We start from the raw sequence: 22892 nt of genomic DNA on the forward strand, positions 1-22892 counted from the left end.
CTAGTGAAGATAGTGTCAAGTCTTTAAAAAAAAATTAAACCCCCACATGAGCTCCAATCCATAAATAAGAAACTCACCCTGGCTTGTATGGAGGTGATGATATTAACACAGGCTACATTTCTCTAGGTCACTGAATGTACCCGGCACTGCACCAAGGCCAGTAATAGACTCTGCCACATTTAATCTTTACGGATCTGTACGAGAGGTCTTATTTGTCCCAGTTTTCAGATGAACACCCCAAAGACCAAGGTCACACAGCAGAGACTCTCGGCTGGAGACTGCCTGCCCTCAGGCATCCTTTTAACAGAACTCTGAAGTCTGCAGGAGGGAGCTATTTTTCCTACCAGCCAGTTTAGAATCAAACAAAGAGCATTGGTTTTGCCTTATTAGAGAACTAATTCATAATTAGTACTATGCCCACTCCTGGAGGATTTGACAGAAATAGAAGATATGGTTCTGACTCAAGATCCACCTCACTACGTGATGTCAGAGTGACAGAGCTAAGACTGCAGTTGATGAGTATTGTGCAGACGGAGCACGCTACCTCCTCGTTAGCTCTCTCCCCTGCACCCACTCTGCCCCACCTGTTCCTCCTCCCTTGCATGATCCATAGAATAGACTAATATGTGTTTACCCACTACAGATTGTTTGGACTGTGAAAAATGCATGATATAATTTTATATCTTTGAAGGCACACAGCTCTCAGAGCCTTCAAAGCTGAAAACCAGTCTGGTCTCACTGGAGCCAGTTAGACATTTGTATACAGAAGGCCAAGTGTAGCTTCTTGTCTACACGAGAGAGAAAATGTGGATGAACTTTTGGAAGGCTTCCAAGTTTTTTGACTATTCTATCTCTCTTGCAAAGCAATCTGGGTACATTAACTATAAATGAATGAGAAACATATGGATTAAATTTTATCTGTGATCACATATGAGTTTCAAGAATGATAAAGGATAAGGAATTCAGGATTTAAGGAGTCCAAAATACTTTGCAAGTAATTCAGGACATTGCAGGCAACATTTGACTGCCTCCCTCTATCCAAATTTGAGGAGTGTTTGGTAGGGTGACAGACCAGCTCAATGCCCTCCCCGCCCACTCAAACTGCTAAGCCTCAGGAGGTATCTGTGGATAGGTTTTGTGCATATCTTGTTTTGCTGAGACTAAAATAAAGAGATTGGGTTTCTAGGAAGGGCAAACTCCAAGACTCTTAACCGTTTTGAAACCCCCAAATAGAGGAGAGGAAAATTTGGTAAGCCCGATCTTTATTAACCATGTCTTGCTTACAGATAATATTAGATGTGTTTTATATCCTATTATTGCCCTTAATGTTAGTGTCATTGTCCTGTTAATGATAATGGTAGCCATGTCCTGCATATGTGTAGTGATGTAATTTACAAACAAGTACACATGACCTGTTAGTACACATTACAGATGTATTTATAGAGATGTACACTTACAACACATGCAGAGTATGTTACGACAAGCTACAATACAGGAATTACAGAGTTAAGTGAAGATGCAGCGGGAGTACCTAACTCAGCATTGTGGTAGAAGTCAGGGTTTATAGAAGGCTTTTCAGAGGAGATAACATTGAGTTCAGTGTTACACATGCTCTTTTGTTTGTTTGTTTGTTTATTTGTTTGTTTGTTTTTGAGACAGCGTCTCACCCTGTCGCCCAGGCTAGAGTGCAGTGGCACGATCTTGGCTTACTGCAACCTTTGCCTCCTGGGTTCAAGCGATTTTCCTGCCTCAGCCTCCCAAGTAGTTGGTGTTATAGGCACGTGCCACCACTCCAAGCTAATTTTTGTATTTTTAGTAGAGCCAGGGTTTCACCATGTTGGCCGGGCTGGTCTTGAAACTCCTGTCCTCCAGTGAGCTGCCGGCCTCTGCCTCCCAAAGTGCTGGGTTATGCATGTTCTTAAAAGAATATGTATAAGTGGCTGGGTGCAGTGGCTCTTGCCTGTAATCCCAGCACTTTGGGAGGCCGAGGCGGGCAGATCACTTGAGATCAGGAGTTCAAGAGCACCCTGGCCAACACTGGTGAAACCCCATCTCTACTAAAAATATAAAAATTAGCTGGGCGTGGTGGCAGGTGCCTGTAATCCCAGCTACTCGGGAGGCTGAGGCAGGAGAATCGTTTGAACCCAGGAGGCAGAGGTTGCAGTGAGCTGAGATCACGCCACTTCACTCCAGCTGGGAAATAGAGCAAGGCTCAATATATATATATATATAATAACAAAAACAAAAAGAATATATATAAATTAGCCAGGGGATGGCGAGAGGGAGTGCCCTCTAATCAGAGAGAGGAGAATTTATGAACACTAAGAGTTGAGAAAGAAAACGGCACACGGGGAATTTCAGGTTGTTCACTTAGTCTGGGGCCTCGCTTGTGACGGGCTTGGTGCAATAAAAAGTGATGGGGGCAGAGGACTGGGAAATGATAACATAAGGGATTTCATGAGACAAAAAGGTAAAAGCTAAATCAGACAGTCTCATGTGTCGTGACAAGCTTCTCAAGGACTTTAGTAAGGGAAATGATAGAATTAGATTTGTGTGTTAGAAAGATCATTGTGGTGGAGGTATGAAAGATTCTCTGAGTGAGGCTTAAGAGAGTACAGGGTGGAGGACACTATTTGAGTCAGGGAAACGAGTTTAATCCAGTTTCATCACCCTCGTAATAACCCAAGCAAGAAATGATGAAGGGCTGGACTAACGTGGTGGCAATAGTTGGAAACAGGAAGACTTGTGTTTGAAAAATATTTGACAGAGCACCGTGACCTATTGTGGGGCAGATGAGAGTGATGAATGATCAGGAAGTCAAGAATGGTATCCTGAGACAGAGACACATCTGACGTGTCAAAAATATAATGTGCCATCCTTCATCCCAGAGCTACAGAACAAGGCATGTGGATTAGCCATCCAGGTCAAGGGTCCCATGTGGAGCTCACGAGCAAGGCCTAAGTGTGGGTTAAAAATTATCATTGCACAAGTAGGACTGGATGAGCTGATCCTAAGAAATGTAGGGAATGAGATGAACATAGGGGAGAATCCAGGAGGGAAGAGAAAGAAGAGCCTACCAAAGAGATGAAGCTAAAAATGAGTAGAGGCTGGACCTGCACCCAGCTCTTTGGACACCAGACTTTTCCACTGTCCCAAAAAGGAGTAGAATTTAGCCGTCTGTGGCTTAACATGCCTTGAGAGCATACTGTGTCCTAGGATCTTTATATACATTACCCTATCTAGGACTTAGACACAGCTCTGTGATCAATGAGATGATCCCCATCAACAGATAAGGAAACTGAGTCTCAGGTCAGCAAATGACCTAACCAGAATTACCCAAGTTTGTCTGACTGCCAAGTCTGTGCTCATGTTACTAAATCATGTGTCTGCCTTTAAGATAAGATATGACTCCTCACTATTTCATGGGAGAGGCAGACACTAACAGCTATTTACAATTCAGTCTGAGAAATGCAGAAATAAAGGTGAGTGCTGAGAGCCCCCATTCATAAACAAAATTCTCTATGCTTTTTTTTTTTTTTCTTTTGGTACCGTGTGGTGATCTAGGAGTTGGCTGGATTGTGTACAAATGGTTTTTCTCTAGTAAGACGATAGCACAGTCCATTTGGAGGGAGAGATGAGCCACCACGGAAATACCCAGTCCCACACATGCCTGTGGCTCCCCTCTAAAATTCCCAACCTGGCCAGAGGCACTCAAAACAAAACCTCCTGTTCCCTCCCAGGATGACTGGCGCCTGGTGCCTGCCTCTTGCCCCTGCCAGAGGCTTAGGCCAGCCTCGGGGTGATGGCGTTGCAGGCAGGCAGAACAAACGGAGCTGGAGCAGCTCCCCGCTCTGAGCCCAGTCATCTCTCCCAGAAGAGGTGTGAGCAGGCTTCTGGGCTTTGTCACCACGGGGAAACTCGGCTGACGGGCACATTGCCTTAGATGAAACTAAGCCAATGGCATGCACTCATTGAGCCAACTTGGGCATCGCCACAAAGAGAGGCAGGAGCACATGGAAAGAGGCTTCTAATCCCAGCTCCATCATTTCTGATGTTTATGATCCTGGGCAATTTGCTTACCCTCTTCATCCCTGTGTCTCCAGCTATAATATGGACTGACGGTGTTTGACTCTATAGACTGTCAGGGTAACTCTAAGTCTGAATGCAAATGTACACCTACAAGTCACTTGATACCTGGGTTATGTCCCAACCCATACTGAATTCCAAGTCCCCCTAGATTGTAAACTTCAGGAGGACAGAGACTACATCACTTACTTACTGGCTGTGATGTCTGTCTTTCTACATCTTTTCATGTTTAAAACAGTAGTTTGAACTCAGTGTGTATCCAATAAATATTTACTGAATACTTAATCAGCTAATGTAAGATGTTTTACACAGTAGCCATTAAATACAACTCATGAAGTTGACAGAAAAACCCACAATAATCTTGGCCACAGGTTATGGAGCACAGCAAGTACTAAGGGTACTACCAACAGAACAAAGTGAGGACTTCAAGAAGCCCCAGGATTTAGCCCAAGACAATCCCATGAAGCCCAGGCCATATGAGGGCAGAGTCTATGTTGAAATAGCTAGCTAAAGAGTTCTGATTGACCAGCTGGGCTGGAATGACTCAACTTCATGAAATCTTAGAAAACCCCAAAGACGAAAGAGATATTAAAGATTTCTAGTTTAATCCATTGATTTTATAGCTGAGGAGAGCTAGTTATAGAGAGGGAAATAAGTTGGTGGTTCATAATTTGAATCCTGAAAGCCTTCCTCTTCTATTTACTAGCTATTTGACCTCCTGCAGCTTCTATTTCCTCATCTGTGAAGTAAGTATAATAGGACCTCTCTCATTGGGTTGTCATGAGTATTAAATGTGATAATATAGGTGAAGAGCCTAGAAGAGTCTGTAGCATATGATAAATGCAAATAACTCTTAGCAATGACTATTTTATTATTTCTATATGATTTATTATTACAATTATTAACTGATTTAAAGGCTCTTTTCAATGGTTTTTTTCCCAACCATAATTGTTTTAAAATTGGATTTTTGAGAATCAGTAGGATCTGTGGATGCAAAACTATACCCATCCTTCAAACCACGTGATCTTTTATTTAAAATAAAATGCAGAACTTTATATGGAGCTCCCTGAAATCAAAATGTGTGCACAGCTTCGTGACTCTTAGCCTTGTCTACATAGCTGTTTCTGCCTGGGCTGCCCTTCCTCTCTGCCCAAGCAAGTATGTCCTCCTCGTTCAAGGCCTTGCTTCAAGGTGGCCACCTCTGTGAAATGCTCACTCTTTTCCCAGGCAGTGAGTTATTCCTTCCTTTGGGCTCGTACTGCACTCCTCTGTTACCTTTTTATAGCGCTTGCCATGTTTTGTTATTATTTTTTTATTTCTACCTCGCTGCCCTGTCGGATTAGGAACTCCTTGAGGAAAGGAACCATGCCACTTTATTATTAGTGGTAGTAGTAGTAGTAATAGTAGTAGTAATATTTTGCCTTATTTTTATAGCCTTATTGAGCTCAGTGTCTGACATACAGTATGCAACCAAATGTTTCTATTTGTTGTTTTTGAAGTTTTTATAATGATATTTGTATCAGACACAAAGAGTACACCAAATGTCTAAGTACAGTTTAAACAAAATACCAAAATGAACACCAGTATTCCCACCACCAAGCCTATGAAAAAGAGTACTACCAATACCTTTTAAGTATAAGTTTTTAACTATATAAGTAAATAAATGTTACCTGTTTTCTTAATTTTGCTTAGTGTTCTAGCTCTTTGAGGTAATTTCAAATCTTAATTTGAACACATCCTGTAATAAGCTATTTTTCCAAGTGTTAGCATCTGAAAATATAAGCTTTTCTTCTATATCATCTTCTACTCCATTATTAAGCATGTTGACTAAACTAAGACCAAGGACAAATCTAGAGACCCCCTTACATAGTTGTGATTACTGTTGCCTGTGGCTGTTCAGCCAGTCACCTGACTATTCCATCGTACAAGCCTCATTTCAAGGAGAGCTAACATTTATTTGGTGTTTAACATATAATAAACCATTTATATGTGACAGCTTAATCTTTACAAAAGTCTTCCAGCATTCATGCATTCCTCCCATTTTGGAGTTGAGGAAACTGAGGCTCAGAAAGGCTACCTTACTTAAGATCACCTGGCTGAGAATTGGGCAGAGTCAGGACTAGAATCACGATGGGCCTTTGTCCCGACCCATACTTTCTCTTCTGTTGTTCACTGGTGTATCAGGGAACACCTAACGAAAACTTTTTAGAAATGAAGATTCCCCAACCCACTTGTCATCAAGGCCAGAAGGTTATGTTCACTTTGAGTAAGTCTGTGTTGGCTCTAACGGCCCTTGCTTTCTGCTCTTCAAAACAGATGAAAGACTCAAGGAAGTAATGGTAGCCTAAAATTAAGACTATAATTTGGCAGAGACAAATATAGAGCCTGATGCCTGACTGCTTTCAGTTTTTGTAATACTGGGCATATTATTTAGCTCTCTGCCTCAGTTTACATATCTGTACAATAGGAATAATAACAGAATTTTCCCTTAGAATTACTGTGAAGATTAAGTGATTTAATACCTGTAATATGCTTAGAATCAGGCCTTTACTAAGTACACAGTAAGTCTCAGCTATTGTTGTTTCTGCCAACAGTGCTGTTATTACTGGGAAGTCAGTGTCCTGCATGGACACCTGTCATCAATGTGGTATGATGAGCTCCCCTTCTTTAGGGTCATGGAGCAGCCTCCAGGCCAAGACAGCCATCAGCATGGAAGGAGCTTTCACAAAAACATTTTTAAATATTTAGGTTTGTGGCAAAAGATTAAACGACACATAAATACACAAGTGTGCATTCTTTTTCTCCCTCCCAAAACAAACCAGGAATTCCTAGATTCTTCTAAGAACACAGGATTTGAAAGTGACTAGAAGTACTCTTTGTTTCCTTGCTTTACACAGGATATCTGAGGAGAAGCATATGCTATTCCAGATGAGTGGCCACAAACAGAGGTCAACTCAAAACTTTCTCTCTGGACAAAGCCAAGCAAAATCATCCTCTGACATTTCGGAACAGCAAAGCCACAATCTTCTAATGAAGTCTTGCTGCAGCTGATGCAGTAACATCCCCAAATTGTGGGGCAGGGGATGGGAAGAAGGGAAGTGACATGTATCCTTCCTAAGCAATTTATGCATACAAGTAAAGAGCATTATCATAGAGTTTGAGGTCAGCATCTGCCTCAGTTCAAATCCCATTGTGGTCGTCCGTGTACTAACCATGGACAACTTACACAACCTCTCAGGGATTAATCTCTCAAATGGGGCCAGGAGTTCTGGAAGCAGGGGTGTGCAGGACACAGAATGAGATGATTTGGCTTTGGCTCTACCTGTACAACCCCTAGGTCCTAAGTGGTAATGAATATGAACTGCCTCACACACCTCAAAGAAGCTCTGGGACTTAGGAAAGAAATTTCTAGAATTGGCACCTGATAAAATTTTCACTAGGCAAATAAAGGCAGAGTGGTGAAAATAAGTACCAGTTAGTATGCGCTCCTTGTGGCTGGAACATTCGCCATAGCTCACTCATACATTCTTTCTCTCGCGCGCGTACACATCACACACTCAAACTCACCCACCTGAATAATTTCCATGCATGTTTTAAATCTTAATTCATATACAGTTTCCTCAGAGAAGCATTCCCTGTCACCTAGACTGAATTAGGTACCTCGCTTGTGTGTTCTCTTAATACCTTTTGGCTTTCCCTCATTGATTCTCACAGTTGGTAATTATATATTTGTGTAATGATCTGATTAATGTTTGTCCTTACTTTTCTTATGAAAGCCTATCTTTTTTCTCCCTGAGGTTATTCTTTCTATTTTGATGTTAAAATGTTCCTTTTGAAAAATTGTCCTTATTTGACAAAATTTAAAGTTGACAATGTTATGTTGCTTTTTTTTTTTGCCTTCCTTCACCCCCTTCCCATTCTGGGGTTGGAAATCCTACTGATTCGAGGAATCTCTGGTTTGGTAAAGAGATAACCAGGGTAGCTGAGGTCAAGACAATTAAATAAGGTCTGTCCCCATGCTACAATGCTGGTAATCACATCTGTATCCTCTGGGCCTAGCACATTACCAAGCACGTAGTAAGGGCTGAGTAAATATTTGTGAAATATATAAATGAATAGATTCTCTGCCCAGCCTCAAGACCTGCTGGAATACAACTTGTATGCCTAACTCCCTTGTCTTCCCTACCCTCTAGCTAAATATTTCTGTGACCATAAATGTGACTTCAGCATTCCTTACTGCTGAATAGATGAGAAGCATGTACCACTGCAGATGAGTGAACACATGGTCTATCCCCACCTGTTCTAGTTCATCTGTTTACATGCTTTCCTTACAGTTGAAGGGACTGCTATGGTCTGCTAAAAAAAAAAAAAAAAAAAAAAAAAAAAAAAAAAAAAAAAAAAGAAAAGGCACTATCTTGATTACTGAGAGTACCTGAGAGCACCTCTCTTACCCACATGGCTTTGTTCTGGCTCTTCCCTCTACCTGGAATGCCTGTTTTACTTTAGCAAAATCCTACTAGTCTTTTCAAACTTAGCTTGTGTTCCTTTCTTTTAAGAAGCCACCTCTGTACCATTCCACTTGTCAAAAATAAAATGAGAACAAGTTAGGGAAAATTTGAAAGTTTACTATCTTACAAAAAGTACAGATTGCCATCAGCAAGACTTCAAGTGGTAAGAAGCTCACCTTATGGCAGTTACAGTGCAGTTTATGAGGCATTAAGGAGAAAGTATTTTGACCTTTTTTTAGTCATTGGCTGTTATGTGTTAACATTTTTTTTTTCAGGGCAAACAGGACTGTTTAAACTGATTTGTCTACAGCTGATTGATTTAATTTTCCTGAATCATGCTGACAAGGACCTAAAGCTTACGTTTTAATTTCATCAAATCATGCTGACAGGGGGATAAAGCTTATGTTTTATGCCTTGTTTATAATGAGAGCTAGCAACTCAGGGAAATCAGAATGACTTAAGTTTTACTACTTGATTCTGGGCAATTGGCCTTGGGGTATATATCTAAATGGTGGCCTCTATCTTTGTATAATCTATAGCATATTCCTCACCTCTTGTGCCCATCCACAATATTTTGTATTTTGTCTTTACCATCTCATGAACCACACTATATTCTATTTGTCTATATATTTGTATAGCTCCTCCACTAGATGAGAGCTTCTTGAAAGTAAGAACTCTGATTCATCTTTGTTTCCCCAGCACCCAATAGGGGGACGGGATTGCTAGTAGGTAGCAGTACATGTTTGTAAAAGGAAAGAAATATATCAGTTATTATTGTCCCCCAAATGCTAAGTTACAGACAAATACAAAACCTTAGTGACAAAGAACAGTAGACATTTATTTTTGCTCACTAGTTTGTTGGTTGACTAGGTGAGTCTGATGATCTGGGCTGGTCAATGCTGGTTACCTAGGAATATTTGCTGGTGTTGCCTGGGTTCTTTCATATATCTGGGAAATCACCTGAGACAACTGAACAGACTCAGCTCTGTTGCACATCTCCTGTCACCCAGCAGCCTTGTCAGGGCATGTTCTTGTGGCCAAGTTTGAGTAGCGAAAGACAGAACAGAAGCACACAGCCCTTTTGAGACCTAGGCTTGGAAAACTGGCCCAGTCTCACATCTGCCTCATTCTCTTGGCAAAACAAGTCACAAGACGGGTGTAGATTGAAGGGGCAGGGAGATAGACCCACATCTCAGTGTGAGGAGCTGCAAAGTCTCATTGCAAAGGGTGTTGACACAGGAAGGGTGGAGAATGGGGACCACCTTTGCAATCTCTGCCATAATGAGGGAGCCAACAGGGAAACACCTTATCAGTTTCTTTCCAAAATGATCATTTTTATTACCTTGACATTTAAATGAGTTTATCAGGAACGTTTCTAAAAAAAAAGGAGTCATGGCCTTTCTTGGGAGAGAGTGACTTCCCCACCATAAAAGGCATTCAGTAAGATGCTGAATTCCATGGTCATAGAAATTTTAGGAGGAGAACCCTTCCTCTACCCCTGAGAGTCAGTGTGTTCACATATTTTCCATCTTTCTTTCCAGATCAGCAAAGACCCGATTTTTGTACCAGGCGTCTGGGGGCCTTATTTCTCAGCCATGGTACCTGGGTTCTGGCTGAATGAAGGTGGTCAGAGTGTTACTGGAAAATTGGTAAGTTGACACTTTCTCAATAGAGTCATGGATGTTTTTATGTCATTGACTAGTCCATTTTGTCACATGACCCATATACCCAGTATCTGGAGGATTTGCAGACCCCTGAATCGGGGTTTACTTTCTCTTAGTGCACAGCTTAACATGTCGTACTCGTGCAGCTTGTGTTGCTCAAGGAAGAAGTGTTACAGCAGGCAGTGATGACCAGCCCTTCATCTCACCTGATCTTCCTTTACTTCAATCCATTTTTCTCGGAGTGATGAGAGCGGTATTCTACTCCATGAAAATGACATGTTACTCCCCAGCCCAAATCCTTCAGTTTTCCCCATAGCTGCTTGAGACATGGCTCAGATAATTTTCTGGCTACATTATACAGTTCATGGTCTATCCCCTCCAGTCCCACACATGTGCCTGTTATTTACACTAGATTGCCCTCCTCACAGCTTCTCCATTCCTCCTGTCATTGCACTTCTCTATCCCTTTATACAGGCTACTTTCCCTGCTTGGGGAGTTCTTTACCATCTCAATAATTTTACTTGTCCTTTAAGATCCAACTCCAGCTCTTAGCACACTCTGTTATTCTTATTAGTCACTAATCCCCTTTTCTAGAACACTCTGAGCCCCTTAAAGACAAGGGCCATGTGGGACACAGTGGCTCATGCCTGTAATCCCAGCACTTTGGGAGGCTGGGGCGGGCAGATCACCTGAGGTCTGAAGTTCAAGGCCAGCCTGGCCAACATGTTGAAACCCCATCTCTACTAAAAATACAAAAATTAGCCAGGCTTGATGGTGGGCACCTATAATCTCAGCTATTCAGATACTCTCCTAAGACAGAAGAATCACTTTGAATCTGGGAGGCACAGGTTACAGTGAGCTGAGATCGCACCACTGCACTCCAGCCTGGGCGACAAGAGCAAAACTCCATCTCAAAAAAAAAAAAACTCCACAAAATAAAGACAAGTTCTCTTTGTATCCAGCTCAGTGCCAGGTTCATAGAAGGTACTTAATACAAACTTGTTGAATTATTAAGGCTGTCCAATAGGGGAGACAGAAGATTCATAAAAGTGAGATGAGTGCTGTAACAGAAGTACATGGGACAGAGTTGGCACAAAGCTAGTTTAGGAAACTCTTTACAGGGGAGAAGGCATTTGTGCTGAGCCCTAAGAGATAAATAAGGACAAACCAGGCAAAGAAGGGTACAGATAGTCACATTGGTAGGAAACTTCTATGGGAAGAAAGACGTGGAAGTGAAAAATAACAAGGCTAATTTGAGGGTAATGGCAAATAGTCCAGAAGTTCAGCTGTGGCACAAACTATTCTTAGAAGAATCGCTTACAGTAAAAGTTAGAGAGCAGGGCAGAGACCACATCTCTGTAAAACATGCTAAGGAATTGAACTTCGTCTAGCAGACCACGGGGGAACCAGTGAAAGGTTAGAAGAGTATGTGGACATATTCATATTTCAGTCATAAAAATCTCTGCTTAGAAGCCATGAGGATAAAGGCCTGAGGACACATAACCAGAGTCAGGGAGATTAGTTTTAGTAGATTAGTTAACAGACAAAAAGCCACAAGGACTTGAATGAGGACAGTAATAATGATGACTGGGAATTGAGGTCAAGAGATTGGCAGGCTTCTGAGAGATCAAATGTGGAATACAGAGAAAGTGAGACCTAGGCTCAGTTACACACACTCACATTTACTGTTAAATTGAAAATATCTGCTTATGTTATGATCTAATTTGCCTACCAACTCTTCTAAATGTTCAGCCAATTAAAAATGATCTTATCCAAAGCTGGATGTGCGTGCAAATAACTGTTAGTTTACATTTCTTAGTATAATGCTATTTTATACATGACTGCCTCAAATTCTCTTTCAAAGTAAATGGAAGCATAGGTGGGTAGATGGATTCAAAGAGCATGTTCTGTGCGATACTGTTGTGCCAGGCTACAGAAATGAATTAAATGAATTGGACCTCATCAGTCCCTGGTTTTAAGGAGCTCATACTTGGATGGGGAATCCCTGAGTATGAAATAAATCATGTTTGATTGGTCTCAGTAACCAATGCTAGAAAAGTTGAGAAGGAAGGCATCATCTATGGCTGCAGTACAGTAGAAATGCAGACCACTTTATATTCTCCTATTTAAACTTGTGCGATGTACTTAGACAACTTATTTTATTTTACTTTAAGTTCCAGGATACAAGTGCAGAACCTGCAGGTTTGTTACATAGGAATATGTGTGCCATGGTGGTTTTCTGCACGTGTCAACCCATCATCTATGTTTTAAGCCCTCCATGCATTAGCTATGTGTCCTGAAGCTCTTTCTCCCCTTGCCCCTGACCCCCTGACTGACCCCAGTATGTGTTGTCCCCCTCTCTGTCCATGTGTTCTCATTGTTCAACTCCCACTTATGAGTGAGAACATGCAGTGTTTTGTTTTCTGTTCCTGTGTTAGTTTGCTGAGGATGTTGGCTTCCTGCTTCATCTGTGTCCCTGCAAAGGACATGATCTCATTCCTTTTTATGGCTGCATAGTATTCCATTGTGTGTATGTGCCACATTTTCTTTATCTAGTCTATCACTGATGGGTATTTGGGTTGGTTCCATGTCTTTGTTATTGTAAATAGTGCTACAGAGTTCCAAGATGGCCAAATGGGAACAGCTTCAGTCTACGGCTCCCAGCGTGAGTGACACAGAAGACGGGTGATTTCTGCATTTCCCACTGAGGTACCAGGTTCATCTCACTGGGGCTTGTCAGACAGTGGGTGCACCCAGGAAGCACAAGGGGTAAGGGATTTCCCTGTCCTAGCCAAGGAAAGCCATGACAGACGGTACCTGGAAAATCGGGACACTGCCACCCTAATATTGCACTTTTCCAGCGGTCTTAGCACACGGCACACCAGGAGATTATATCCCACTCCTGGCTTGGAGGGTCCCACGCCCACAGAGTGGGCTCACTGCTAGCACAGCAGTCTGAGAGCCAACTGCAAGGTGGCAGCGAGGCTGGGGGAGGGGCATCCATCATTGCTGAGTCTTGAGTAGGTAAACAAAACAGCTGAGAAACTCGAACTTGGTGGAGCCCACCGCAGCTCAAGGAGGCCTGCCTACCTCTGTAGACTCCACCTCTGGGGGCAGGGCATAGCTGAACAAAAGGCAGCAGAAACTTCTGTAGACTTAAACATCCCTGTCTGACAGCTTTGAAGAGAGTAGTGGTTCTCCCGGCATGGAGTTTGAGATCTGAGAACAGACAGACTGCCTCTTCAAGTGGGTCCCTGACCCCTGAGTAGCCTAACTTGGAGACACCTCCCAGTAGGGGCCAACTGACACCTCATACAGCCACGTGCCCCTCTGAGATGAAGCTTCCAGAGGAAGGATCTGGCAGCAACGTTTCTGCAATACTTGCTGTTCTGCAGCCTCCACTGGTGATACTCAGGGTCTGGAGTGGACCTCCAGCGAACTCCAGCAGACCTGCAGCTGAGGGTCCTGACTGTTAGAAGGAAAACTAACAAGCAGAAAGGACATCCACAACAAAACCCAATCTGTACATCACCATCATCAAAGACCAAAGGTAGATAAAACCACAAAGATGGGGAGAAACCAGAGCAGAAAAGCTGAAAATTCTAAAAATCAGAGCGCCTCTTCTCCTCCAAAGGAACACAGCTCCTCGCCAGCAACAGAACAAAGCCAGACAGAGAATAACTTTGACGAGTTGAGAGAAGAAGGCTTCAGACGATTGTTAATAAAAGACTTCTCCGAGCTAAAGGAGGATGTTCAAACCCATCGAAAAGAAGCTAAAACTTTGAAAAAAGATTCGGCAAATGGCTAACTAGAATACACAGTGCAGAGAAGACTTTAAATGACCTGATGGAGCTGAAAATGATGGCACAAGAACTATGTGATGCATGCGCAAGCTTCAGTAGCCAATTCAATCAAGTGGAAGAAAGGGTACCAGTGATTGAAGATCAAATGAATGAAATGAAGCCAGAAGAGAAATTTAGAGAAAAAAGAGTAAAAAGAAACGAACAAAGCCTCCAAAAAATATGGGACTATGTGAAAAGACCAAATCTACATCTGATTAGTGTACCTGAAAGTGACGGGGAGAATGGAACCACTTGGAAAACACTCTTCAGGGTATTATCCAGGAGAACTTCCCCAACCTAGCAAGGCAGGCCAACATTCAAATTCAGGAAATACAGAGAACACCACAAAGATACTCCTCGAGAAGAGCAACCCCAAGAGACATAATTGTTTTTCACCAAAGTTGAAATGATGGAAAAAATATTAAGGGCAGCCAGAGAGAAAGGTCAGATTACCCACAAAGGGAAGCCCACCAGACTAACAGCGGATCTCTCGGCAGAAATGCTACCAGCCAGAAGACAGTAGGGACCAATATTCAACATTTTTAAAGAAAATACTTTTCAACCCAGAATTTCATATCCAGCCAAACTAAGCTTCATAAGTGAAGGAGAAATAAAGTCCTTTACAGACAAGCAAATGTTGAGAGATTTTGTCACCATCAGGCCTGCCTTACAAGAGCTCCTGAAGGAAGCACCAGATGTGGAAAGGAACAACCTGTACCAGCCACTGCAAAAACATGCTAAATTGTAAAGACAATCGATTCTAGTAACAAACTACATCAACTAACGAGCAAAATAACCAGCTAACATCGTAATGACAGGATCAAATTCACACATAACAATATTAACCTTAAATGTAAATTGGCTAAATACTCCAATTAAAAGACACAGACTGGCAAATTGGATAAAGAGTCAAGACCCATCAGTGTGCTGTATTCCAGAGACCCATCTCACATGCAGAGACACACACAGGCTCAAAATAAAGGGATGGAGGAAGATCTAGCAAGCAAATGGAAAACAAAAAAAAGCAGGGGTTGCCATCCTAGTCTCTGATAAAACAGACTTTAAACCAACAAAGATCAAACGAGACAAAGAAGGTCATTACATAATGGTAAAGGGATCAATTCAACAAGAAGAGCTAACTCTCCTAAATATACTGCACCCAATACAGGAGCACTCAGTTTCATAAAGCAAGTCCTTAGAGACCTACAAAGAGACTTAGACTCCCACACAATAATAATGGGAGACTTTAACTCCCCACTGTCCACATTAGACAGATCAATGTGACAGAAAGTTAACAAGGATATCCAGGAATTGAATGCAGCTCTGCACCAAGTGGACCTAATAGACATCTACAGAACTCTCCACCCCAAATAAACAAATATACATTCTTCTCAGCACCACACACACTTATTCCAAAGTTGACCACATAGTTGGAAGTAAAGCACTCCTCAGCAAATGTAAAAGAACAGAAATTATAACAAACTGTCTCTCAGACCACAGTACAATCAAACTAGAACTCAGGATTAAGAAACTCACTCAAAACCACTCAACTACATGGAAACTGAACAACCTGCTCCTGAATGACTACTGGGTACATAATGAAATGAAGGCAGAAATAAAGATGTTTTTTGAACTAGTGAGAACAAAGACACAACACAACAATCTCTGGGACACATTTAAAGCAGCATGTAGAGGGAAATGTAACACACTAAATGCCCACAAGAGAAAGCAGGAAAGATCTAAAATTGACACCCTAGCATCACTTTTAAAAGAACTAGAGAAGAAAAAGCAAACACATTCAAAAGCTAGCAGAAGGCAAGAAACAACTAACATCAGAGGAGAACTGAAGGAGATAGAGATACAACAAATCAATGTATCCAGGAGCTGGTTTTTTGAAAAGATCAACAAAATTGATAGACCACTAGCAGGACTAATAAAGAAGAAAAGAGAGAAGAATCAAAGAGATGCAATAAAAAATGATAAAGGGGATATCACCACCGATCCCACAGAAATACAAACTACCATCAGAGAATACTATAAACACCTCTACACAAATAAATTAGAAAATCTAGAAGAAATAGATAAATTCCTGGACACATACACCCTCCTAAGACTAAACCAGGAAGAAGTTGAATCCCTGAATAGATCAAGAACAGGCTCTGAAATTGAGGCAATAATTAATAGCCTACCAACCAAAAAAAGTCCAGGACCAGTCGGATTCACAGCTGAATTCTACCAGAGGTACAAAGAGGAGCTGGTACCATTCCTTCTGAAACTATTTCAATCAATAGAAAAAGAGGGAATCCTCCCTAACTCATTTTATGAGGCCAACATCATCCTGATACCAAAGTCTGGCAGACACACAACAAAAAAAGAGAATTTAGACCAATATCGATGAACATCAATGCAAAACTCCTCAGTAAAATACTGGCAAACAGAATCCAGCAGCACATCAAAAAGCTTATCCACCACGATCAACTTGGCTTCATCCCTGGGATGCAAGGCTGGTTCAACATATGCAAATCAATAAACAATCCAGCATGTAAAAAGAACCAAAGACAAAAACCACATGATTATCTCAATAGACGCAGAAAAGGTGTTCGACAAAATTCAACAGCTCTTCATGCTAAAAACTCTCAATAAACTAGTATCGATGGGACGTATCTCAAAATAATAAGAGCTATTTATGATAAACCCACACCAATATCATAGTGAATGGGCAAATCTAAAAGCATTCCCTTTGAAAACTGGCACAAGACAGGGATGCCCTCTCTCACCACTCCTATTCAACATAGTATTGGAAGTTCTGGCCAGGGCAATCAGGCAGGAGAAAGAAATAAAGGGTATTCAATTAGGAAAAGAGGAAGTCAAATTGTCCCTGTTTGCAGATGACATGATTGTATGTTTAGAACACCCCATCGTCTCAGCCCAAAATCTCCTTAAGCTGATAAGCAACTTCAGCAAAGTCTCAGAATACAAAATCAATGTGTAAGAATCACAAGCCTTCCTATACACCAATAACAGACCAACAGAGAGCCAAATCATGAGTGAACTCCCATTCACAATTGCTTCAAGGGAATAAAATACCTAGGAATCCAACTTACAAGGGATGTTGAAGACCTCTTCAAGGAGAACTACAAACCACTGCTCAGTGAAATCAAAGAGGACACAAACAAATGGAAGAGCATTCCATGCTTATGGATAGGAAAAATCAGTATCATGAAAATGGCCATACTGCCCAAGGTAATTTATAGATTCAGTGCCATCCCCATCAAGCTACCAATGACTTTCTTCACAAAATTGGAAAAAACTACTTTAAATCTCATATGGAACCAAAAAAGAGCCCGCATTGCCAAGAGAATCCTAAGCCAAAAGAACAAAGCTGGAGGCATCATGCTACCTGACTTCAAACTATACTACAAGGGTACAGTAAACAAAACAGCATGGTACTGGTACCAAAACAGAGAGATAGACCAATGGAACAGAACAGAGCCCTCAAAAATAATACGATGTTCTACAACCATCTGATCTTTGACAAACCGGACAAAAACAAGAAATGGGGAAAGGATTCCCTGTTTAATAAATGGTGCTGGGAAAACTGGCTAGCTGTATATAGAAAGCTGAAACTGGATCCCTCCCTTACACCTTATACAAAGATTAATTCAAGATGGATTAAAGACTTAGATGTTAGACCTAAAACCATAAAAATCCTAGAAGAAAACCTGGGCAATACCATTCAGGCCATAAGCATGGGCAAGGGCTTCATGGCTAAAACACTAAAAGCAATGGCAACAAAAGCCAAAATTGACAAATTGGATCTAATTAAACTAAAGAGTTTCTGCACAGCGAAAGTAACTACCATCAGAGTGAACAACCAACGTACAGAATGGGAGAAAATTTTTGCAATCTACCCATCTGACAAAGGGATAATATCCAGAATCTACAAAAAACTTAAACAAATTTACAGGAAAAAATCAAACAACCCCTTCAAAAAGTGGGCAAAGGGTATGAACAGACACTTCTCAAAAGATGATATTTATGCAGCCAACAGACACATGAAAAAATGCTCATCATCACTGACCATCAGAGAAATGCAAATCAAAACCACAATGAGATACCATCTCACACCAGTTAGAATGGCAATCATTAAAGTCAGGAAACAACAGGTGCTGGAGAGGATGTGGAGAAATAGGAACACTTTTACACTGTTGGTGGGACTGTAAACTAGTTCAACTATTTTGGAAGACAGGATGGTGATTCCTCAAGGATCTAGAACTAGAAATACCATTTGACCCAGCCATCCCATTACTGAGTATATACCCAAAGGATTATAAATCATGCTGCTATAAAGACACATGCACACGTATGTTTATTGTGGCACTGTTCACAATAGCAAAGAGTTGGAACCAACCCAAATGTCCATCAATGATAGACTGGATTAAGAAAACGTTGAACATATATGCCATGGAATACTATGCAGCCATAAGAAAGGATGAATTAATGTCCTTTGTAGGGACATGGATGCAGCTGGAAACCATCATTCTCAGCAATCTATCACAAGGACAGAAAACCAAACACCGCATATTCTCACGCATGGGTGGGAATTGAGCAATGAGGAACACTTGGACACAGGTGGGGAACATCACACACTGTGGCCTGTCATGGGGTTGGACGGGGAGGGATAGCATTAAGATATACCTAATGTAAATGACAAATTAATGGGTGCAGCACACCAACATGGCACATGTATACATATGTAACAAACCCTGGAACTTAAAGTATAATAATAAAAAAATAATAATAATTTAGAGAAACTGAAAAAAAGTGCTGCAATATACATTCATGTGCATATGTCTTTATAGTAGAATCATTTATATTCTTTTGGGTATATATCCAGTAATGGGATTCTGGGTCAAATGGTATTTCTGGTTCTAGGTCCTTGAGAAATCGTCACACTGTCTTCCACAATGGTTGAACTAATTTACGTTCCCACCAACAGTGAAAAAGTTCCTATTTCTCCACAGCCTCACCAGCATGTATTGTTCGCTGACTTTTTAATAATCATCATTCTAACTGGCAAGAGATGGTATCTTATTTTGGTCTTGATTTGCATTTCTCCAATGATCAATGATGTTGAGCTTTTTTTTTTGTATGTTTCTTGGCTGCATAAATCTCTTCTTTTGAAAAGTGTCTGTTGATATTGTTGGCCCACTTTTTGATGGTGTTGTTTCTTGTAAATTTGTTGAAATTCCTTGTAGATTCTGGATATCAGCCCTTTGTCAGAAGGATAGAGTGCAAAAATTTTCTCCCATTCTATAGGTTGCCTGTTCACTCTGATGAGAGTTTCTTTTTCTGTGCAGAAGCTCTTTAGTTTAATTAGATCCCATTTGTCAATTTTGGCTTTTTTTGCAATTGCTTTTGGTATTTTTTGTCATGAAATCTTTGCCCCTGCCTATGTCCTGAATGGTATTGCCTAGGTTTTCTCCTAGGGCTTTTATGGTTTGGGGTTTTACATTTAAGTCTTTAATCCATCTTAGTTAATATTTGTACACGGTGTAAGTAAGAGGTCCAGTTTTAGTTTTCTGCATATGGCTAACCATTTTTCTCAGCACTGTTTATTAAATAGGGAACCCTTTTCTCATTACTTTTTTTTGGATCAGATTTGTCGAAGATCAGATGATTGTAGATGTGTGGTGTTACTTCTGAGGTCTCTGTTCTGTTCCATTGATCTATATGTCTGTTTTATGTACCAGTACTCTGCTGTTTTGGTTACTGTAGCCTTGTAGTGTAGTTTCAAGTCAGGTAGCATTATGCTTCCAGCTTTGTTCTTTTTGCTTAGGGATTGTTTTGGCTATATGGGCTCTTTTTTGGTTCTATATGAAATTTAAAGTAGTTTTTTTTTTTTTTAATATTGTGAAGAATGTCAATGGTAGTTTGATGGAAATAGCATTTAATCTATAAATTACTTTGGGAAGTATGGCCATTTTCACAATATTGATTCTGCCTATCCATGAGGATGCAATGTTTTTCTGTTTGTTTGTGCCCTCTCTTACTTCCTTCAGCAATGGTTTGTAAATCTCCTTAAAGAGGTCCTTCACTTCCCATGTTGGTTGTATTCCTAGGTATTTTATTCTCTTTGTAGCAATTGTGAATGGAATTTCATTCATGATTTGGCTCTCTGCTTGTCTATTGTTGCTGTATAGGAATGCTTGTGATTTTTGCACATTGATTTTGTATCATAAGACTTTGCTGAAGTTGCTTATCAGCTTAAGGAGTTTTGGGGCTGAGATGATGGAGTTTTCTAAATATGCAATCATGTCATCTATAAACAGAGACAATCTGACTTCCTCTCTTCCTATTTGAATACGTTTATTTCTTTCTCTTGCCTGATTGCCCTGGCCAGAATTTCCAATACCATGTTGAATAGGAGTGGTGACAGAGGGCATCCTTGTCTTGTGCCGGTTTTCAAAGGGAATGCTTCCAGCTTTTGCCCATTCAGTATGATATTGGCTGTGGGTTTGATATAAATAGCTCTTATTATTTTGAGATATGTTCCATCAATACCTAGTTTATTGAGAGTTTTTAACATGAAGGGCTATTGAATTTTGTCTGAGGCCTTATCTGCATCTATTGAAATAATCATGTGGTTTTTGACATTGGTTCTGTTTATGTGATGGATTACATTTATTGGTTTGTGTACAGTGAACCGGCCTTGCATTCCAGGGATGAAGCCGACTTGATCGTGGTGGATAAGCTTTTTGATGTGCTGCTGGATTCTATTTGCCAGTATTTTATTGAGAATTTTCACATCATTGTTCATCAGGGGTATTGGCCTGAAGTTTTTTGTTGTTGTGTCTCTTCCCAGTTTTGGTATCAGAATGATGCTGGCCTCATAAAATGAGTTAGGTAGAAGTCCTCCATTTCAATTGTTTGGAATAGTTTCAGAAGGAATAGTACCAACTCCTCTTTGTACCTCTGGTAGAATTTGGCCGTGAATTCATCTGGTCTGGGGCTTTTATTGGTTTGTAGGCTATTAATTACTGCCTCAATTTCAGAACTTGTTATTGGTCTATTCAGAGATTTGACTTCTTCCTGGTTTAGTCTTGGGAGGTTGTATGTGTCCAGGAATTTATCTGTTTCTTACTAGATTTTCCAGTTTATTTGCATAGAGGTGTTTATTGTATTCTCTGATGGCAGTTTGTATCTCTCTGGGGTCATTGGTGATATCCCCTTTATAATTTTCTATTGTATCTATTCGATTCTTCTCTCTTTTCTTCTTTATAAGTCTAGCTAGCCATCTATTTTGTTAATTTTTTCAAAAAACCAGCTTCTGGATTCATTGGTTTTTTTGAAGTGTCTTTATCTTCTTCGGTTCTGCTCTGATCTTAGTTATTTCTTGTCTTCTGCTAGCTTTTGGATTTGTTTGCTCTTGCTTCTCTAGCTCTAATTGTGATGTTAGGGTGTCAATTTGAGATCTTTCTAGCTCTCTGATGTGGGCATTTAGTGCTATAAATTTCCCTCTTAACACTGCTTTAGCTGTGTCCCAAAGATTCTGTTATGTGGTCTCTTTGTTCTCATTGGTTTCAAATAACTTCTTTATTTCTGCCTTAATTTCATTATTTACCCAGGAGTCATTCAGGTGCAGATTGCTCAATTTTTATGTAGTTTTGGGGTTTTGAGTTAATTTCTTAATTCTGAGTTCTAATTTGATTACACTGTGTTCTGAGAGACTGTTTGATTATGATTTCCATTCTTTTGCATTAGCTGAGGAGTGTTTTACTTCCAATTATGTGGTCAACTTTAGAATAAGTGCCATGTGGCACTGAGAAGAATATATATTCTGATTATTTGGGCTGGAGAGTTTTGTAGATGTCTACTAGGTCCACTTGATACAGAGCTGAGTTCAAGTCCTGAATATTTTTGTTAATTTTCTGTCTCGGTGATCTAATATTGACAGTGGGGTGTTAAAGTCTCCCACTATTATTGGGTGGGAGTCTAAGTCTCTTTGTAGTCTTTAAGAACTTGTTTTCTGAATCTGGTTGCTCCCATATTGGATGCATATATATGTAGGATAGTAAGCTCTTCTTGTGGAATTGATCCTTTTACCATTATGTAATGCCCTTCTTTGTCTTTTTTATTTTTGTTGGTTGAAAGTCTGTTTTGTCAGAGACTAGGTTTGCCACCCCTGCTTTTTTTTTTTTTTTTTTTTTTTTTTCGCTTTCCATTTGCTTGGTAAATTTTCCTCCATCCCTTTATTTTGAGCCTATGTGTGTCTTTTTACATGAGATGGGTCTCCTGAATACAGCACACCAATGGGTCATGACTATCCAATTTGCCAGTCTGTGTCTTAACTGGGTCATTTTGCCTATTTACATTTAAGGTTGATATTGTTATATGTGAATTTGATGCTGTCATCTTGATGCTGTCTGGTTATTTTGCACACTAGCTTATACAGTTTCTTCATAGTGTCATTGGTCTTCATATATATATATGTATATATGTGTACATATATATATGTGTATATGTATATATACATATATATTTTTTCTTTTTTTTCCCAGTGGCTGGTACCGGTTTTTCCTTTCCATGTTTAGTGCTTCCTATAGGAGCTCTTGCAAGACAGGCCTGGTGGTGACAAAATCCGTCAGCACTTGCTTGTCTAGATTGGATTTTATTTCTCCTTCATTTATGAAGCTTAGTTTGGCTGGATATGAGATTCTGGGTTAAAAATTCATTTCTTTAGGAATGTTGAATATTCGCCCCCACTCTCTTCTGGCTTGTAGAGTTTCTAT

The 22892-nt window shown here is 40.5% G+C and overlaps 2 protein-coding genes across 15 annotated transcripts in view; one reads left to right on the top strand and one right to left on the bottom strand.

Annotated features, from left to right (window-relative positions):
• The window catches only part of MYSM1 (Myb like, SWIRM and MPN domains 1), a 922196-nt gene extending 921106 nt beyond the window's left edge, over positions 1-1090 (bottom strand). The window contains exon 1 of the mRNA XM_050804006.1: positions 1087-1090. The gene's annotated coding sequence lies outside the window, so the exon portion shown is untranslated. The remainder of the gene's footprint in view (positions 1-1086) is intronic.
• FGGY (FGGY carbohydrate kinase domain containing) overlaps positions 1-22892 on the top strand; it is a 468393-nt gene that overhangs the window by 302793 nt on the left and 142708 nt on the right. For all 14 annotated transcript variants that reach the window (XM_050804094.1, XM_050804057.1, XM_050804114.1 and 11 more), the window contains one exon: positions 10136-10243. In XM_050804094.1, coding sequence (XP_050660051.1) covers positions 10136-10243 — 108 coding nt within the window. The remainder of the gene's footprint in view (positions 1-10135; positions 10244-22892) is intronic.

Source organism: Macaca thibetana, chromosome 1 (assembly GCF_024542745.1).
Source record: "Macaca thibetana thibetana isolate TM-01 chromosome 1, ASM2454274v1, whole genome shotgun sequence".
In the NCBI taxonomy this organism is placed as follows: domain Eukaryota; kingdom Metazoa; phylum Chordata; class Mammalia; order Primates; family Cercopithecidae; genus Macaca; species Macaca thibetana.